Raw genomic sequence first — 19,097 nt, forward strand, 5'->3', positions numbered from 1 at the left:
GCGCTGTGCTTTCGCCATGTGACATCAACCCCTTTCCCCCCCATTAGTATAAAAAGACATCGCAGTCCAAAATGTAGCCTCTTTCATCCTCTCCCTCTGCCCTCTGATTGGTTGTGACGGGAGATCTTTCATCATACTCTCGCCCCCGTTGCGGCTCACCTCCTCCGTGGCAAAGGTCCTCAAGACGCTGCACATTACTGGGGTGTGTGTGTGTGTGTGTGTGGGGTCACTGTCAAACTCCCCCTCATTGGACCGTCCGTCCGTCTCTCTGATCATCTGAAGCCGGGCGCAGTCGCCACTTCGGATGGTCGTAACTCTGCTGGAAACGGTGGTTTCCGTGAAATGCGGCACCTTTCGGGCATATTTTGCTGAAACGTGGCGGCAGCCCGTATCCCCGAGGAAGCGATGGCCTGAATGTGCAGCGCTAATAGCACGAGTGCTTTAATCAGTGTAGCACGCCGCACACCGTTAGCGCAGGCCATTGAAATTAGCCCGGAAGGTATTTGAGGCGCCACTGAAATAAATCCCTCCCTCCGTAACAGGACGAGTGCCTCACGCGAGTCTGCACCCCAAAGTGAGTTGTTAAAGGGCGAGAAGACCCAATTATCTCCCCACAGAATGAGCGAGTCGAGGCCAATGCACAGTCATTATGACGTCATATTTTAGTTAGAGCATTCATAAAGAACTAAATGTCAGCGCACGCGGTCACTTAGTGTAACTGTTAAGTTTATCCGCTGTATAAAAGCTATCTGTACTCTCTGCCGCGGACAGAACCGTGGAAAGTAAATCCTGTACCGCAACCATGCAATTACCTGCAAGCCAAATGATGCAAGTCAGTGGGGTTTTAAAAAATGGATCCTCTCTCCCTGTTCCTTGGGTGTGAATGTTTCGATCCCGCCAGCAGTCACTCAGCTACCTGTGCAGGCGGTTTGCATTATGCATCCCATGTTGTTTTGATCCGCTTTTCTCCGTGTCTTATTTCTTCAGATCAGTGCGGCTGACTGGGGACACGCCGAGACAACGTATAACCTCTACGAGGTCCTTTTCAAGGTCCACAAGGTGAGTGGAGACCAGCGTGCCGGCTGCTTTTTCCTCTCGCGACCCGAGGGAGGATATTTGCGACGATCCCATGAACCGGAAAATCCACAGTGTGCTGATAATGACTTTTTGCGGCGCCACAGCTGTGGATGGCGGAGGATTGCTGGCTGCAGGCGCGGCTCTACTTGGGCCTGGAGCATTCGCCGGAGCAGCAGGACAACGAGTCGCTGTGCTTCAGCATCCTGGTGGGCCACGGCCAGAGCCACACCTTCCGGGTGGAGCTGGCCTCGGACCTGGCCACCTGGGAGAAGTCCTTCCAGAGAGCGGCCTTCTGGGAGGTGCAGCGAATACGGGTCGGTACGACTAACTGAACAACTAAAGAGCTGACTTGGTTTTTTTTTTTTTTCTTTAAAGCTGAATCCCGGTTCCCAAATCACTCGAATGGGGACACTTTGCTGTTTGTTGAATTTAAGGTCGCCGCACTACTACTACTGTGTGCTCATAATATATGATAAGCGATACAATATTCAGAGCGTAACGCATCAAACAGCTGTTTGAAGATACAGACACACACTCCCTCTGCAATGGTATTGTGGGACGTTTTGGTTACTTGTGGATTTAACACCGGTGTGTGATGGTGGACAAAAAATCAGAGCGAGATGAGCGAGTAAATCCCCATTTATGTTGTATCGGAATATTAGCAGAATACCTACCAGACCGTGTGTGTGTGTGCATGTGTGTGTGTGTGTGTGTGCGTCACTGGGAGACAGCCCGATCTTCAGATGTTAAAACGATGAGACGGACCGTGGGGTTTTATTGATCAAGTTTTGAACTCACCTGCGGCTTTTCTTTTGTTTTTGTTTGCTTACAAATATCGACGGCGTGCAGCCAGCCATCGTGAACAATTTTCCCGTGAGAAGTGTCCCCGGCTCTCTCCGTGCATCGTGACTTCTTCTCAGTCGTGACATTAATTGATGCAAAGCTTTTCACTGTCGACACAAGTCGCCCAATCTGGCGAATACAATTACTGCGTTTCGTCACTTTTAACAAAAGGAAAAAGCTCTGCGTTTGTTTGTCAATGCTCGCACAACAATGTCTAAAGACAATTAATGACGTTTTTAGTTTGCGCTGGAGTTAAGATTTCACTTTCTGTATAAAGGAGTTATGAAAATTACCTGAAGAATAGTAATCTGCTTGTAGCTTGTGAAAAAAAGACAAATGCTCTATTATTATTCTTTGTAGAAAGAAATATGAGCGCCTATTACTGTGATTAAAACATGCTATTAGCAGCTAATTAACATTGGCTCAATAGAAAGTGTTACCAAGAGTTCTCTAGTTACCCTCAGGCAGGCATTTTTTTGAATTTATCCAATTAGTTCTTCCCCTTCCTCCCAATCTGTTCACAGGTTCTGAGCGGATTTAAACCTTTGAGCTTATAATTCAAAGCGAGGCGTCAGCGTGTTTTCCCCGTGAATGTTATTGTCACTTCAAAAGCTAAAGAATCGGTCCTCGAGTCAATGAGCCATTAAATTACCACTTAAGCGAATATGTTTAATGTGCAGAGGGCGATCAACCCCGTGAGCTCAGCCGCCGAGAGGCTGCAACATGAAGCCGAGTCTCACGTCGCTCACGTTTGCTGCCTTTTCTGATCGATCCGTGGCTCACATTTCTGCTTCCACTCGCACGCAGGCCCCCCCCCCCCGCAAAAAAAAACAGCTGTGCAGTTCATCTATTCGTCCCAGCTCGATACCTGTGTGCGATGTGCTGTCTCTAATCTCAATACAATGACAAAGTGTTTCAAAGCTTCATTACGATTCACCGGGCATCGTTCATTTAGGAGAAGTGAAGCCTGAGCTCTTTCAATATGAAACTACACCCATGCGATCGATCCTGCCTGAAACGGTGTCTTCATATAGTTTTTGGTGTTGGAAATTATAAACATATTAACGCTGCCTTGTCCTAATGTATCTGTTAAGATGGTTTCGTGTTGTTTCACCTGTTTCTACCATACAATACATGTGGAATTGAAGACGCTGCCGCTGCGATGTAATGCTGCACATGCTGGAATATACTCAGACACCGACAGCTTCGCCGGCCTCATCCTGCTCCGCCCTCCATGTGGGTGGAGGAGCTAGAACGAGCTGAATGAGTATTTGATGAGATATTTAACAGAATCTTAAAGAATAGTTGTTTGTGTATTTCAGCAACAAAGCTCTGAAGCTTCCCTACGGCAGTGAATCTGTGTCATCGGGGGTTGAAATAAAAAGGTGATTGAATTTCTAGCACTGAATATTTTTATGCATTGAAATTTTAGTAAATAAAGAAGAGTTAAAGCCCCGTTATTATTGGACATGGCTACAATCCGAAGCCCAAGGTGCTTTGGGTGCTCGCTCCTTTTGATTGACGCACGGTCCTGATCTTGAATCTAGAATCGATTGCTCTTCCTTAGTGTCCCGGATGTTGGTGTTTTTACGGCTGAATTTTCTGGGCTGAATATTGTAACCTTGATTTTTTTTGCGGCTGAATATTTTAACAGTGTTTTTTTTAGGTTGAATTTTTTGCAGTATTTTAATGTTGAAAAACATTCAGATACATTGTTTCAATGCATAAATATTCAGTGCTAGAAATTCAATCACCTTTTTATTCCAACCCCCCCGGTGACACAGATTTACTTCCATACTTCCCACTCATAACAATTAAAAAGTTTTTTAACAACTACAGAAAAACCTTCAGTCCTTGAGTGCATCTCTAATTTATATAGTCAATTACATTCATAAATAAATGCATCATTACACGGTTTCCATCCCACTCGCATTGTTAAAAGGGTCACATTTCACAGGTCTTTTTTCGGGACGTCGTTCTGCAGCTTAATGCAAGTTTCCTTAATGACGAGTTCACAAGTTGCAGCTGCGTTATTAACGGACGTCCAAGAATGAGACCAACGAGGTTGTTCAAATGAGACGTTTGTAGACAAATATAAGCTTATTTTTAACCCTGACGAATATTAGGAATGTTTGTAATTTGCAGCATGCAACATGTGAGCTCTCCCTTTTCAGCCCATTCGCACCTTTTTACCCATCAAGTGCAGCCAACCAAAGATAATGGCTGAAAATGTTACAACGCCCAGGGGGGGCAGGCGGGGGGGGAGCTTTGTTACTCTGGACCCTTAAATAGGGACATTTATAAATAACACAAAGCGGAGCACCTGTCAGCTGATGTTTGATTCTCCAGCACACTGAGATCCTTTTATGGGTCAACATGGGGTGCACATATAATTAAACGTGTTCGTGCTCTAGCGGCGGGGGCCGGGGGGGGGGTCGAGATGGGGGGGTCGGCCAGCTGCACCGACGACCTCGGAGACATTCTGTCACAGTCCTGGAAGCCATTCTTAATCCCTTTTTAGGTTTGTGGTGAATGAGAGTTGAGTCATAATTACTACAAAAGTTAATTACATTCTCCAGTTAATTCTGCCAACTGCTCAGGCTTAAAAAACGTCTCGATCCAGAGGCTGCCGCCATGTTTTATTTACAGAAACACGCCGTTCTTATGAAGCGGCAGCTGTGGCCGTACGTGTTTTTTATTTTTTTAATGTTGTGTTTTTGGGGACCCGTCGTCTTTTGAAAGAGGGAACGACGTCAAATTGAGCTCATGTGTCCACATGCATTTTTTTAGATTTTTGGTGGTCAAAGGTCAACGTTCCGCGTGACCTCCCCATCAGCCCTGTTCTGGTGACCTCGTGAAGGTGCCAAAGTCCATGTCTTTTGAGAAAAGGCTTCATTTTTTTCGCCTCGACGGTGCTTAAATGTTCTGTAATAAGTCAGGAAACGGATGATCATTTAAATGAAGTATTTGCTTGACCTCTTTTGTTGTAGCAGCATGAGGAACAAATCGTTCTCCCGTCATCGCTGTTCAAACTCAACAGCTTCAGTATTTGATTAACACGATGGGCACCAGTGGAAACACTTTGAAGAACAAAATGCTTCATGTGTTGACTTCCAAACTCCAGTCGGTAACGTCGCAGCTCGTTGCATTTCACGCGGGACGCTGCAGCAGCAGCAGCAGCAGCAGCAGCAGCAGAGCGCCGCTTCCCGTGATTTCCCTGGACGCTGCGCGGACAAGGCGGAGCACGCAGAGAGAGGACAGGTCGTCTCTACGACGAGTTCACAAAGCGGACCGTGTTTCGAGAAAAATACGTTTCCTTTGTTCAAATGTACTCCGAGGTAAAACATGCGACGTGCAGCTTACTGATGGGTTTTAGTTTTCAGCGCTGTAGGAATGTAATTGGCAGAGATGCCGTCATGCACCGAGGGACGAGGAGTTAAAGAGGCATTACAATCCTGAAAAGAATGAAGGGCCCGTAAAGGGAAGTCAATTTACTTTCATTAAAAGATGCTCCTCCAGATTCACAGACATCTCCGTCCCAATGCCGATGGGAAGTCATGTGACCGACCCCGGGAGGAAACTCGCAGTATGGCCGCCACATCAAACAACGCGGCTTGGTTTAACATCGTTTAATTGGGACGTTCTGGGGTGAAGCCGCCACGTTGAGATCAGGTCGTGACCTTCCCACGCCGATCACGAGACAGCGGTTTTGTCTCCTCTGTGCACCTGGTGCTACACGAGGTGTGGAACCAGTGGAGGAGGCTAAAGAAGAAGCAGGGCGAAAGGATCGCCGTCAATCAGGCCCAGTGCAGAACGGGGGGTGTGGGGGGGGGGGGGCAATCCACTCTACATGTGCTGTCAGGTTGCAAGTACCAATGTTTAAATTCAGTCCAAGCAACCAGATACGGATTCATGTTAAATATAAATAATGAATGCTACATATATTTACATTTATGAATTCAGAACGGTGTGTAATGTGCCAACATTTGACTTCTTGGTGAATTTGAATCACTTGTGCATCGGGAGCACAGCCGTGAGCCCACATCAAGGATAACAGCGGTGCTTATTAACTGTGTACTGTGAAGTAAGCCCACTTCTTACCAAGTCGAATAAGCACACTTGGTTTCCCCACTCATCAGAATGAAAGCACGAAAACGTGATAACGAGGCGTTTCTCCCGTCTTTAATGATGCACACGTGGGACGCCGTCCTTTTGGGACACCAATGAAAGTGGTGAAGCATTTACATTTGCCTGTGATGCCCCTGCTCTCCAGCCAATTAGGCCGGCCTCCCGTGACTCAGCAGCCGCTGCGTGTGAGCGTTACGTAAACATCCCGATGGCTGGTAGTGGGAGGGTCCGCTGTCCACCCTGCAGCCCCCCCCCCCCTCTTGTTGGCCCTATTTCGTTTTTTTGTCTCATCCGCTAGAAGACCAACATTGGCATCGGACCTGCTAGCTTTAAATGAAGATTTATCCCCCGCTCTTTGTCTTTGAGGGACGCAAAGCTAGAAGCATCTGTTGAAAACAAGAGGTGTGCTCACTGCGGCGCCACAACACACACCAGTGAGAATGAACTTGTTTTCTGTAACATTCTTTTTTCATTTTTTTTTTTTTTTCATATCATTCCCCACACACACACACGCCTTTGCTCCTCACACTTTGCCGCAGAGACGTTCTTCGACAAAATATTTAATTTCATGTCGCTAATTCTGCCAGAAAAAGAAGAAGAAGAAGAAAAAAAAAAAAAATCCCTTTCCAATTAGGGGAGTGTAGTGTAATGTCGTGTCGTGTCGTGTCGCCACACAGCTTCGCACGCGCTGACAGCAAGAACTTAGCGGCCGGCCGGCTGCGTCTCCTCCTCCGTCACAGCTGAACTATAACGACGCCGCTAAAGAGCACAAAACACTCACTGCACTCTGTGGTTGTGTTAAAAACCCTGAATCCAATCGTTGGCGTTCCAGCGGAAGGGAGGGGGGGGGGGGGGGGGGGTGTGGGACGCTGGACGCTGCTTTGACTGAAGGCTCATACGGGAAAAGAACTCCAACGCCTTTTTCAACGACGGCAGTCACACCTGTGCTTCTCCTGCCGTGAGGCAAAAAAAACGAGTAAATACCAAGTGAAGGATGATTTATATAGAGGTCATGCGTGGTTGGACGTGACATGTGACGTGTCAGCCACGCATACCATAAAGTAAATATATAAAAACCTCCTTATTGACGGCGCCCCGATTCTCCGTCAACAGTCCAAGAGCTACATGTGCAGCAGCCAGGGGAACGTGCTGAGCTTCACCGTCGACTTTGGATCGGGCTTCACCTGCTCGGAAGCCTCCTCAAAGGTGCAGTAGTGGATCCTGACTGTCTCTGCTCGGGTGTGTGTCTCTCTCTGTTTGAATCACACATTTGTTGAAATGCCTCCCCGTTTAGACCCCACTGTGGCGATACAAGTTCTCTCAGCTCAAAGGCTCCTCTGATGACGGGAAAACCAGGGTGAAGCTCCTCTTCAAGAATGCCGAAAGCAACCAAATAGAGATGAAGGTAATTCAAAGGGAGTCTGTTACATCAACATTGCACTTGGATAAGAAATGCGAAATGTTATTCTATACATAAACCATCTTCACAGCTCCGCCTCTCTCTGTTTCAGGAGCTGGAGTTTGCTAATCTCACAGCCGTCCTTCACTGCATACATTCTTTCATTGCCGCCAAAGTGGCCTCCGTGGACCCCCTCTTTGTGCACAGCCACAGCCTCTCTGGACATCACGCGAACACTTGAGAGGACGCGTCCTCCTCGTCATGTGCACCTGTTGCATATCGCCGGTATTTTATTTCCTGCACAGAGGCCAGCTGCCAGGGACAGCCCGTTCTTGCTATTTTTGTACGGACTACCGAATAATAAAACATATTTGTAAAAAAAAAAAAGGAAAAAAAACTGTAAAAGTAGATAATGTTGTTGGGTTTGGAGATTTTTTCATTTTTGACCCAAAGCAATGTATGAACAGTGTTCCCTCGCTCGTGACATGTTGGAGTCTGGGCTGCCGCACGGTGGACGGCTCCCATACGTTTGACGACAGGACGAGAATCGCCGGGCAGAGGAGCCGCCACTATTTTTTCTCAGCAGATCACCTCTGAAGCTTGTGCTGTGGAAGAAGAGCGAGGCCCGACTTTGGATGCCGGCTGGCTGCCTTCACGGGGATTCTCTTTACTCAAAACTCACAGTTAAACAGAAATGAAAACCTCTCTGTTTCCAGTTCCCCTCTGGCCTTTTAATGCCTGAACACAAACGCAGTGCAGTGTCCATAAGCCTCCAAATAACCACTGAATTTACTCCACATAGCTCCGATCGACTTGTGTGACGTTTGTAAGATTTGTGAACGTCTTCTCTGAACCAAATAAAGGCCAGAGGTTCTGATTCCTCCAGCCAATGGGGACATTTGGTCTTTCGAAGCACCACTCCCTCACTAAGTACTAACACAATGCACAAAATGCATGTGAGTCATGTAATGGTTTCTGTGTGACTGGACTGGTGACACTAAAGGTGGTTCTCAGCTGAAGGAAGTATTGTCACTTTGGATTCTTTGCTGGTCCCTCGTGTAACAGGGAACGTCAATGAGAAATAACGCATTTATTACTAGTGCCTCGTGGTGCATTGTATCGTGTAGGTGTCAGTTATCGTCTCTATCGTGGTTGCAAGTATTTTCGTGTAAAATCTTGTTTTTTTTTAAATGCAACTCGCTTCACTTCCTGCAAACTCTGAGATTCTTTCCTCCAAAGTTTTGAATGAAACTGTTCCGCCTCGAAGCTCGGACACAAAAGAGCCACAACTGCGACAAACACAAAGTCCCCTGCGGAGTTGCGTCATCGGGTCGCATCAGCAACGCGTGAAGCACCGACCAGCAGCGGGCCGTGAGCCCCCCCCCCCCCCCCCGCCGGCGCCACATCGGGCCCCCCGAACGCCAGCCTAGGGATCTGTGACGAGCAGAACCTTCCAGAGAAACGCTGCACTTTTGTTTCACCTGTTTTACGCTTCGTAGTGTAGACGTAATTCGGATCGCGTTGCATTCGGCAGTGAAAAATGGCCTCCTCCATTACACCCACTTTTACTACATTTCAAATATCAGAGAAATAAAATGGGCCACAATAGTACAGCGTAATACCGATCTCTGGAACTAGTGTTCAACCCAAATATACTAAGTGACTAAAATAATGGGCACAAGTTATTCTCAAACCAGTCGACCGACCACAAGAGAAACACAGGATTTCTGAGTTATTCTAGTGGGGGCGGTTTCGCCTACTTAACCTTTGCAAAGCGCTCCCTGCACCATCGGAATATATAAGCACAGGCTTCAGTGATGATGTGAAAATGTCCCGATCTTCCGTTGGAGACTGGCCACTGAAAATGGCTCCTCATTTTAATTTCATTTTTCTCGTGTTGCTGTGTGTTTTTCTCCCAAAGGTTTCAAATGATGAATCCAGGACTTTAAACTGTAAGTAACTTTTCAATTTATTTTTCTGTTTGAGGATGAAAATTTAAAAAAAAACAAAAAACAGCAGTTGTTATCCTCTTAGAAAACGTCGTTGTATGTTTCACTTTAAATAAAGTAATCCGATTTACCACCAAACCTGCTTATAATGCTGGTGAACCCCCCACGTCCCTTTTTAATTGTTGATACCTCAAATCTGCTAATATTTAAAATGTACCACTCCATATGTCCGAGTTAGTGGTGCAATATAGTATTAACAGCCTACAAGATATTCAAACAACACGCTTATACAAAAGCACAGAAGTATTAGCTAAATGTTTGATAATAACTTTGTTTAAAGTAGAATTGAATGTGATTTATTGTTTATATGACGACAGTAGAAACCGTTGACTTAAAACTGACTTAAAAAGTGACATAAAACTCTATCAAACAATGCATTTTCTTTAAAAAGCTTGTGTTTTTATTGAAGGCCAACATGTAATATGTGTATTAGAGGCAGCAAGAAGCAGAATTCAATTCTCAAAATTGTATTTTAGCCAAAGTACTTGTGCAGACCTCTTCTGAAAGATGACGTTTGAGTCTAAACGTTTTAACGCTGTACGTGTGGCAGCAACCGGCGACGCGAGAGAACTGCTCATCTCCTCCCGTCGAGAAGGCCTCCTCCGGATGGTGCACGAGGCCTCCTCCTCCTCCTCCTCCGCCCCCCTCCTCCTCCCCTCCACACAGCGGTGCTATTGCCTCCCCCGTCTCTGTACTGCAGAGAGAAAACACAAAAGGGCCCTAAAGCTTCTCCCTCTGCGCGCCGTGCTCAGGCCTCAGAGCGACCCCGAGGCCCTGCAGGTGTCACGGGCCGCCGAGGTGTTCCACGCCAGCCTGCAAGTCCTCCAGAACACAGCGAGGCGGAGAAGCAAGAGGGGCGTCACGGCAACGGGTAAGAACCCTCTCGCCTGGGAAGGAACCCTTTGGAGCCCACTCGGACAAACAAAACAACTCTTGACTGATCCGTCTTCTGCTGGGTCCGTCAAAGCTTTGTTCATGATGTGATGAAAATACTTTCAAAGGTTGGCGGGAAAAGTAACTTTTACCCCCCCCCCCCCCCCCCCGCCGATGCCAGGGCCGCTCTCCCGGGAGGACGTGGCGCCGATAGCGGAGCTGTCCAAGTGTCCCCCCCCAACGCATCCGGCCTCCTGCCTGCAGAGTCACGTCACCAAGTACCGCTCCATATCCGGCCTGTGCAACAACAGGTAGCCCCCCCCCCCCCCCCTTCTGCCGCACAGTGGATAATAAGTTAAACGGGAAACATCCCACCGTCTTGAGTTTTCTTTTTTTAAACTCAAATTTGACTGTTTTCATCTCAGTTCAATAAACGCTTTAAATTTCAAACTAGCTTCAAAATGCAGTTTTTTTTTTTTTCCCCTCAGGCAAAATCCTCTGTGGGGAGCCGCCAACACCCCGTTGGTCAGGTGGCTTCCAGCTGAATACGAAGACGGAGAGAGAGAACCCAAGGGCTGGAACCGAGGCCGGCTCCACAACGGCTTCCAGCTCCCCCCGGTAATCTACCAGACACAAGTCTGGGGCGGTGACATTAGAAAAAGAAACCTTGCAAAACCTCGAGTTAATGTGGCTTTCCATTTATTTTCCTGACCTGTTTTACGGCAGATAGAGTCCACAGCGATTGGGGCTCGGCGGACTAACGTTAGTGTGTGTGTGTGTGTGTGAGATGACACAGATTCCCGGGTTTCATTGGAATTTGGCGGACAGAGATAAAACTCACTGGTTTCACAGCGTGAAATGAGTCGGTTTGCAGGCATAAACATTATTTCTTCTTTTTACGGGGCAAATTAAACTGTTATTCTGATGTTTGCATTGGATTTCAGTGTTAATTCATGCAGCCGTCTCACAGAGTGAAGGATGTTCAGTGGAAAAGAAGTGATCCGACATGCATCCGTTGTAATATACTCGCATTTCACCTCCTTGTGTGAGAGAGCTACAATTCACTTAAGTGCTTTAGATTATTAATAATCTTAATGATAAACTAATCGCCGATAAATTATGGGAGCAAAGGACTCGTATGACACAGCCCATCTGTGGAGTGTGAGACCTTCGTGGGTTTTATAACACAACTAAATGAATTTAAGAATAAAAAGTCATCCAGCTTAACCCCAGACTGGGAAACAATAGGCCCGTCCCCAGAAAATATGTTCATTTCCGCCTATGATGAGATAATAAAAAATAAAAAAAAATAACCCACTGGCTGATGAATGCCGAGCCACCGCAGAGATAGCTGGGAGGAAAATGCAATTACACCGTTAAAAGAAAAGTGGTTTTCACTGTCATCCAAAAGAACTAATCCTCTCGCGTTAACAGCCATGGGAAGTCAGCCAGAAAATAATAAGGAGCGCCACCAAGGAGACGGACGGCGCCTATTCTCACCTGCTGGTGGAGTGGGGCCAGTACATCGACCACGACGTGACCTTCACCCCGCAGAGCAAAGGCCGCGCGCCGGGATCCGCCGCCGGGGCGGACTGTTCCGCCGCCTGTCGGAATGCGCACCCGTGCTTCCCCATCCAGGTGAACCCTTTTCACAGTGTGTTTCTAAAGCAATATCCTCACATTTTGGGATGTGGGCGTAGTCTCTTGTTTTAAAGGTAGACGAGAGGATCGATGGCGGCTTGAAGGTTGAGCCAGAAGCTGTTTAGATTACATTAGAAGAAAGGATGACATGATTCTGTATATAGTCCAGTGTGTAATTAGTGTAATTAGCCAGTACTCGTGACCTGTTTCTACATTTTCTTTGCGTTTTTTACCTTAAAAGCAGGTTTTTTCAGAGTAACTTAACCAGGGCCAAACCTCTGCCTCATTCATTGCTGTGATCCAATCACAAGGATTAGTCAAGTTTACCAGAAGCTACTAGCAAATCCCCCCCCCCTTTAAGGTTAATGAGATTTTGTACAGAGTCTTCTCATCTGACTCTTAAGTATTTAAAGAGGCCCTTGAAGCATGTGCTGCTCTCCCCAGACGGGGGCTCCCACCTCCGGGGCCCCGGGCTGCATGCCCTTCCATCGCTCGGCGCCGGCCTGCCCCGCCCGCCCCGGTGCCGGCACGCCGCGGGTCCGGCAGCGGCAGCAGCTGAACGCCATCACGTCGTTCATCGACGCGTCGCTGGTGTACGGCCACACGCCGAGGCGGCAGGCCCTCCTCCGCGACCTCTCGGGCCTCGGGGGGAAACTCGCCGTCAGCGAGCGCTTCAGGGACCCCGAGGGGAGGGCCTACCCGCCGCCGGCGCCGGCCCCGGTGTCGGCGTCGGCGGCCTGCCGGCAGGGGCCGGGCGGCGACGCGGTGGAGTGCTTCAGCGCCGGGGACGGGCGGGCGAACGAGGGCCTGCCTCTGGCCTGCCTGCACACGCTGTGGCTGCGGGAGCACAACCGCATCGCGGGGGAACTGAGGCGCGTCAACGCCCACTGGAGCCCGGAGACGCTCTACCAGGAGAGCCGCAGGATCGTCGGCGCCCTGCATCAGGTGCGTGGGTGCAGTTTGTTGCTTTGGTTTTAACTCCTATTTCAGCCTCTTCGTTACATGGTCACTTCTGTCCCTGATCACAAGCAGCTAAAGTATTCCTATGTAGACCTGCGTTAGATATTAACCTTTGCTTCTGTTTTTTTCCTCTCCCCTCCGTGCCTTTGAACCGTCTGTTCTTCTTAGCTGATGTCCGTTCGGAAACATTGTGCGAAACCCTAAACACATTTATTTAAGAAGGCGGGGGGGGGGGGAAGCCACCAGAGGCCCGGCAGAGAGAAATCACAAAATCCGTCATCATTTGAACAGGACTTTTGTGCAAAAGGAAACGCTCGGGAGCACAAAGCACTGCTGCCTCTCCTCGCTCTTGTCTCCGTGTGCTTGTTTCTAAGTGGGGTTTCTTCTTCTCGTGCTTGCGAGTAGAGAAGCAGTATTTATATTAGCTGGAGGCGAGGGGGGGGGTGGGGGGTGGGGGTCATTTTTCAAGGTGAAGAAAATGTTGGGTAAATTGTGTAAAAGCTTTTTTTTTTTTTTTTTTTTAAATGGAAATGGTGCACTGCTTTCAGGGCAGGGGATGAGTGGGCCGTCACGCTACAGGCCCGGATGCTCCTCCAGCGCCTCTGAGTTTGTAAGTTTGTATTCCGTCAGCGCTGTTTGCAGGTGACCCAGGGACAAGGCCAGAGGAAGGAGAGTCACAGCACTGAGAGGAGGGAGGACGGCCTGTTTAAATATTTGTGCGAAGACCAAGTGTAGGGAGGCAGGGAGAGGAGAAATGTGAGGTTCTGCCTGCTGTCCTGACTGTGATCTCGTTCATTTTCTCAGAAATCACAATCACGTCTTCTATTTGGTTCTGCTTTTGTATCTCAGTGGCTTAAGGACAGAGTCTTTCCGCCTGAGGCTGTGCATGTCGTCTGCAAATCACACGCAAGTATTACTTTAACGGAGGAAAAAACAATGCTGGAGAACTAGATTTAGACAAAGAGTTGTAAAACTGCATGGAGGTCTCTGTAAGTTGAGCCAGAGAAGGCGTCCTTTCTGAAAGTGATGTGCAGTAATAAAATGAGGGTCTTGCCTTAAGCCGTAATGCTTTAATAAACTATTTAGGAGGAGTTATCTCTATTTGTTTGACTCGGAACAAACAGCTAATTAAGAGAAGCAACAGAATTAATTTTCTTCTTTCAAACCATTAAGTTATGATAATGTGATATGTTTTATTAAACTAAAAGTATCACATGCTATTTCTTAGCTTTTTATCCACTTCTTGCCCTTGTCTTATGCTTTATCCTACCCAATATGGTGGGAAAAGTACATGATTATTTTACAGGAACTGTGTGTAACATTTAGGTAGATATATTGGCAGATATTGAATATGATAATAATACTTCTGCTTACTTGGCACAGACGTTTGCGTCTGCACACTGCAGCTAAGCAAAGTGTTAGCTTCAATGTAAGAGCAATGTGCCAAAAATGTGCAAATTTCATTCCCTCATCAGACAACCAGATGGCTTCACCAGTAGTAACGGCCTTCATTTTGGGTCATCCATTAGCAGCAATAACAGTTTATCCCATTTCCCATTGGTAATGTTTTCCCACCATAAAGGCGTCTGGCGCTGTGCACAGCAGCAACAAACGGCCCCACCACAGTTCATTCTAAACATACCGCTCCGTCAGATCGTTAAGACATCAATCGATGCTTAATGTGGCCTCGTGTTCCACCTCAGTATTAATGTCGCCCCTCATCCAGTCTCACTTGAACAAAAGAAGAAGAAAAAAAGAGCCAAATCCAACTCTGCAGCTTCCAGCTCATTGTGGTGTTGTGTTGGTCCATATGGATGAATCCCAACAGCTTCCCCCCCCCCCCCTCTTTATTTAAATCCAGACAGCTGTTCCCTGCAAATAATCTCGCACATGGCAAGTGTGCAAGATGCTGTGTTCACACGGCATTATTCTCCACAAGTCACTGGGAAAAAAAACTTTTTTAATGCATCAAAATATGCGCAGTAATTAAAAACAATAAAACACGCCCAGGCGAAGGATTAGTGTGTAATTAGGCCGACTTAACTTTTCCAATTGTTTGCAGAGGCAGTTTTTTAGTGGACGTATGTGATTCAGTTAATGAATCCATTCCGGTGTGTATTTTATACCATTATTTTGGAGGTTTACTGTACTATGTCAGACTGGAAGAAACGCACGTCTCCTTCCATTCTGCTTGTGTTTTTGATTGGATACGACGTAACGCCGTAACTTCTTCTGAATCCAACATCCGATGTTGGGAGTGTTTTGATTTTAAATGTGTGCAGATTGTGTAAAAAGTGACATGAATGTGTAATTTAATTTTTTTGTCTTCACATGTTTAGTGGTTCAAAGTAAAATATCGATCCAAAAGGTATTGGTCGAGTCGGATGTAGTGGATAGAAAGTAAAGTCAACTTAAGTCGTGAAAAGCTCCTCAAAAGGAACCAGAACCGTCTCCGTGGCTTTGGACCTGGAGTCTTTCTAAGCCGTGTTTTCTTAAATTGACACGTTGTCGCTCAGCTTCACTCACCGTCGCTTTCTTTTTGAAGGTTTGGGACTGTGTGTAATTGTATTTTTGTACAGGTTTTAATTGAGCGATAGTTTGGCATGTTCAGAAGTGCAGAGGTCAGCAGGGGGCGGATGCAAAAGGAATTTTAGCACCTAAAAAAGATCAATCCCCGTTAAAGTGTATGTTATACTTATATTTTCACAGTTTTAACTTGCCTGTTCTCAAAGGGAACTGGAGAGGTTACCAACGTTTTCTCCAAAGCCACCTACTTTATATACATCTTTTGAGTAAATTTGGAGTTTGGAGGTATTTGGGAGGTTTTAAGATAACACAAGGGAACCAGCCAACAGCAGAACTTTCTCCAATCAGGCGCCAGATTGACTAAGAATGAGTACCACAAACAAACACCCCTTTTAAAACTACCCCTTTAAGACTGCTCTTTAGTGAGTCCATTCAGATCATTGATAAAATGATCCAGGTGTCCACGTCATCGCTCCCTCCTGAACGAGTTCACCTCGTCATCATCACGTGGTGTACGTTGTACTGACTCTTTGAGTAATGCCCTCATTTAATCTCTCGCGGCGACGACATCGCCATCCGCCTTCCTCCATGACGACCTCGGCAAACCCTCTCTTCCTCACGACCTACAGATCATAACCATGAGAGATTATGTCCCGAAAATCCTCGGCCGGGCGGCTTTCGATCACCACGTCGGACCCTACCGGGGCTACGATCCGACCGCAGACCCCTCCGCCTCCAATGTGTTTGCCACCGCCGCGTTCAGGTTCGGCCACGCCACCATCCCTCCCGTCCTCAGGAGGCTGAACGAGAGCTTCCAGACGCACCAGCGCTTCGGCGACCTGAGGCTGCACGAAACGTTCTTCAGTCCGTGGAGAATAGTCAAAGAAGGTCAGTGCGCTCTCATGAAGCCGCCTGTTGGAACAAATAAAGAATCCCGTAAGCACATGGAGCAACACTCTATATGGGTCAGCTTGTGCATGTTCAGCACGAAGCTCTGTGTAGGTGTAAAAAAGACATCCAACAAGACCTTTCAATACAGTACCTATCCATTACTTATTTTATAATAACGTGCAAGATGACCCACTATCTGTCACATACTAGTATGCTAAATAAAAGGCTTGCTTCTAGCAACCAAAACCAAAGCAAATTATTCAATTGTTCTTGTCATTGTGACCTTTGCTCAACTCAACGCAGCAAAAGCACTTTCATCGGGGCGATGCATGTGTGCGTACTAGTTTATATCCGCGGGGTCATTTTACACCAATGTTTACCTTCCTGGAACGAGGTGAATGTGTGAAACGGCCTTTTCATCAAGTATTTATCCCCAGGCCCGCTCATCCTGGTTGCTCACATCAAATTGGACACCGGTGGGCCCAGGGGAAGCAGGGGGGGTCCAGGCTCAGGAGGGGTGTACACAATGTTTTTTTATGAAAGCAACAGTCCGAAAATGGTCCGAAAAGGACGTGTCAGCCGGAGACTGTAACCTGAGTAAAGAGCAATAACTCACAATAAAAAAGTGTCTCCAGGTGGAATCGAACCGATCCTGAGAGGTGCCTTCGGAACCGCGGCATCGGCCGGCAGCGCTAACATGCTGCTGACGGAGGAGATCACCGAGAGGCTGGTGGTGTTGGACGTGCCGCGGCCCATGGACCTGGCCTCGCTGAACCTGCAGAGGGGACGAGACCACGCCCTGCCAGGTGAGCGCCGGTCCCCCGAGCCAGCGCCTGGCAAATCGGTGTGACGATGCGCGGGAAGCTGTCAACGAGTCACCGTGGTGACCCATAATCCTCCGTGATAATGTCCACAAAAATAGTATTAAATAAAACGCGGGACCTGGTGAGACTTAGGGGGCTCATTTTGTGTCTTATTCCATCTCGGGAGAGGCTCGCTAGCGGCTAAGCTAGCGGCTAAGCTAGCGGCTAAACTAACTCCCCAGCGACTTTTCAGGCTACAACGACTGGAGATCCTTCTGCGGACTGGAGCGCATCGAGGAAATGGAAGGATTCAAGAAGGTTGTGGGGGACCACAGGGTGGCGGAGAAGATGGCGCGAGTGTACAAGCATCCCGACAACGTGGACGTGTGGCTCGGGGGGCTCGTCGAACACATGACGCCGGGCTCGAGGACGGGGCCTCTCTTCGCCTGCCTGATCGGGAAGCAGATGAAAGCACTCCGTGACGGCGATAGGTACATTGGATCAATATTAATATATTCTGTGCCAAACCCCTATGTGCGGTATGTTTTAAACTAACGTTCTGCTATATACTTTTAAGGACTTTCATTAAAGGATTATGCTTTTTTCAGGTTCTGGTGGGAGGCCGAAGGCGTGTTCAGTCAGCTTCAGAGAGCCCAGCTCTTAAAAGGTTCTCTTTCTCGGATTATCTGCGATAACAGCGGCATCAGGGAGGTCCCTCCTGACCCTTTCAGGTTTGGGAAGTACCCCTATGATTACATCTCTTGTGATCATATACCCTCAATTGATTTGGAAGCTTGGAAGGAGGAAACAAACCAAGGTGGGCCTCAAAACTTGTCCTGTCAAAAGAAGAAAAAGAAGCATATATTCCTTTGAATATTAAACATGAAAACCTTCTATCTCTCAATTCCAGACATGGAACAGTGTGGCATTCCCAGAACGATAAAGAATGGGGATTTTATTCTGTCTCCTACAAATGGCAAACTGGTCGCTCTGTACTCCTGTTACCATGGTTTCAAGTTAAAGGGGGCCGCCGCAGTAGTTTGCCAGGGAAATCAATGGAGTGATCAACCCCCACAATGCACAGGTACATGAACTATTTTTGCCGTGGATTCTTTTCTCTGTAACACTTGTTTGTGCCGATGATGCCTACGCGGAGTCGTTCAGAGCGAAAAGGGAGCTGTCAGCTCGTAAATATCATGTCCTTAACTGTATAAACCTCTGCATATTGACACATGCTCTGATGAGCTTGGGAAGGAGTTGGTTATAAAACACTCACAATTTGGTATACATCTATCTTTGGACTCTGCTCTTGTTCTGACTGGAGCTCTACTGCCCTCTGCTGGTAGTACTGGGAAAGGGGAAATGTCCCATTGGGAAATATATATATAGATAGGTCGGACTGTAATCAGATATGTGTGTAAAAGGTTTTTGTTTTTGCAGGGAATCACCGCTGACTTGTGACAGCGCCGCTGTTACCCTCAGGGAGACGTCGCCTTGTTGCCTCTATCTATATAGTTCTTGATCTCGTTAACAAAAATTGAGTTATATAATGAAACTTCATTAAATTTAGATGGTTTTATTCAATGACAGCTGATACATTTAGTAGTCTATTACTGTTCATTCATCATTTTAGGCTGCAAATACTGTTTTGTCCAATAAAATAACCCAGCTCATTCTGTAACTAGCACCCTTTTTCTGTCTATTCTTCTTGCTTTTGCAGACATCATATCACACCAACATATGTGTGTTTCTGCGTTCACCATTTTTGGTCCTTCTTCAGTAGTAAAAGGATCATGTTGCGTCCATATTTTATACATAGTCAGAATTTGAGGATTTGGGAGGGTTGCCAACCTGTCCATCTGATATGCCAATATAAAATGGTATATTCTCATAAACCTGAAAGCTAATGATAATTAATTAATTAATGCTTGATATTACTCATAATTT

The 19,097-nt window shown here is 47.1% G+C and overlaps 2 protein-coding genes across 3 annotated transcripts in view; both read left to right on the forward strand.

Annotated features, from left to right (window-relative positions):
- Positions 1–7,825, forward strand: part of sntg2 (syntrophin, gamma 2) — a 38,284-nt gene extending 30,459 nt beyond the window's left edge. For both annotated transcript variants that reach the window (XM_037486311.2, XM_037486313.2), the window contains 5 exons: positions 988–1,059; positions 1,182–1,391; positions 7,162–7,254; positions 7,343–7,453; positions 7,560–7,825. In XM_037486311.2, the coding sequence (XP_037342208.2) occupies positions 988–1,059; positions 1,182–1,391; positions 7,162–7,254; positions 7,343–7,453; positions 7,560–7,688 (615 nt within the window). In that variant the 3' untranslated portion in view covers positions 7,689–7,825. The remainder of the gene's footprint in view (positions 1–987; positions 1,060–1,181; positions 1,392–7,161; positions 7,255–7,342; positions 7,454–7,559) is intronic.
- A 1,217-nt stretch (positions 7,826–9,042) lies between these two features.
- On the forward strand, positions 9,043–18,988 carry tpo (thyroid peroxidase). The gene is made up of 11 exons (XM_062557302.1): positions 9,043–9,399; positions 10,007–10,327; positions 10,511–10,640; positions 10,818–10,947; positions 12,415–12,915; positions 16,086–16,344; positions 16,983–17,153; positions 17,404–17,641; positions 17,759–17,967; positions 18,061–18,234; positions 18,591–18,988. The coding sequence occupies exons 1-11, from the start codon at positions 9,276–9,278 to the stop codon at positions 18,602–18,604; spliced, it is 2,271 nt and encodes a 756-aa protein (XP_062413286.1). The 5' UTR covers positions 9,043–9,275; the 3' UTR covers positions 18,605–18,988.
- The last annotated feature ends 109 nt before the right edge of the window (positions 18,989–19,097 follow it).

Source organism: Pungitius pungitius, chromosome 14 (genome assembly GCF_949316345.1).
Source record: "Pungitius pungitius chromosome 14, fPunPun2.1, whole genome shotgun sequence".
Classification (NCBI taxonomy): Eukaryota; Metazoa; Chordata; class Actinopteri; order Perciformes; family Gasterosteidae; genus Pungitius; species Pungitius pungitius.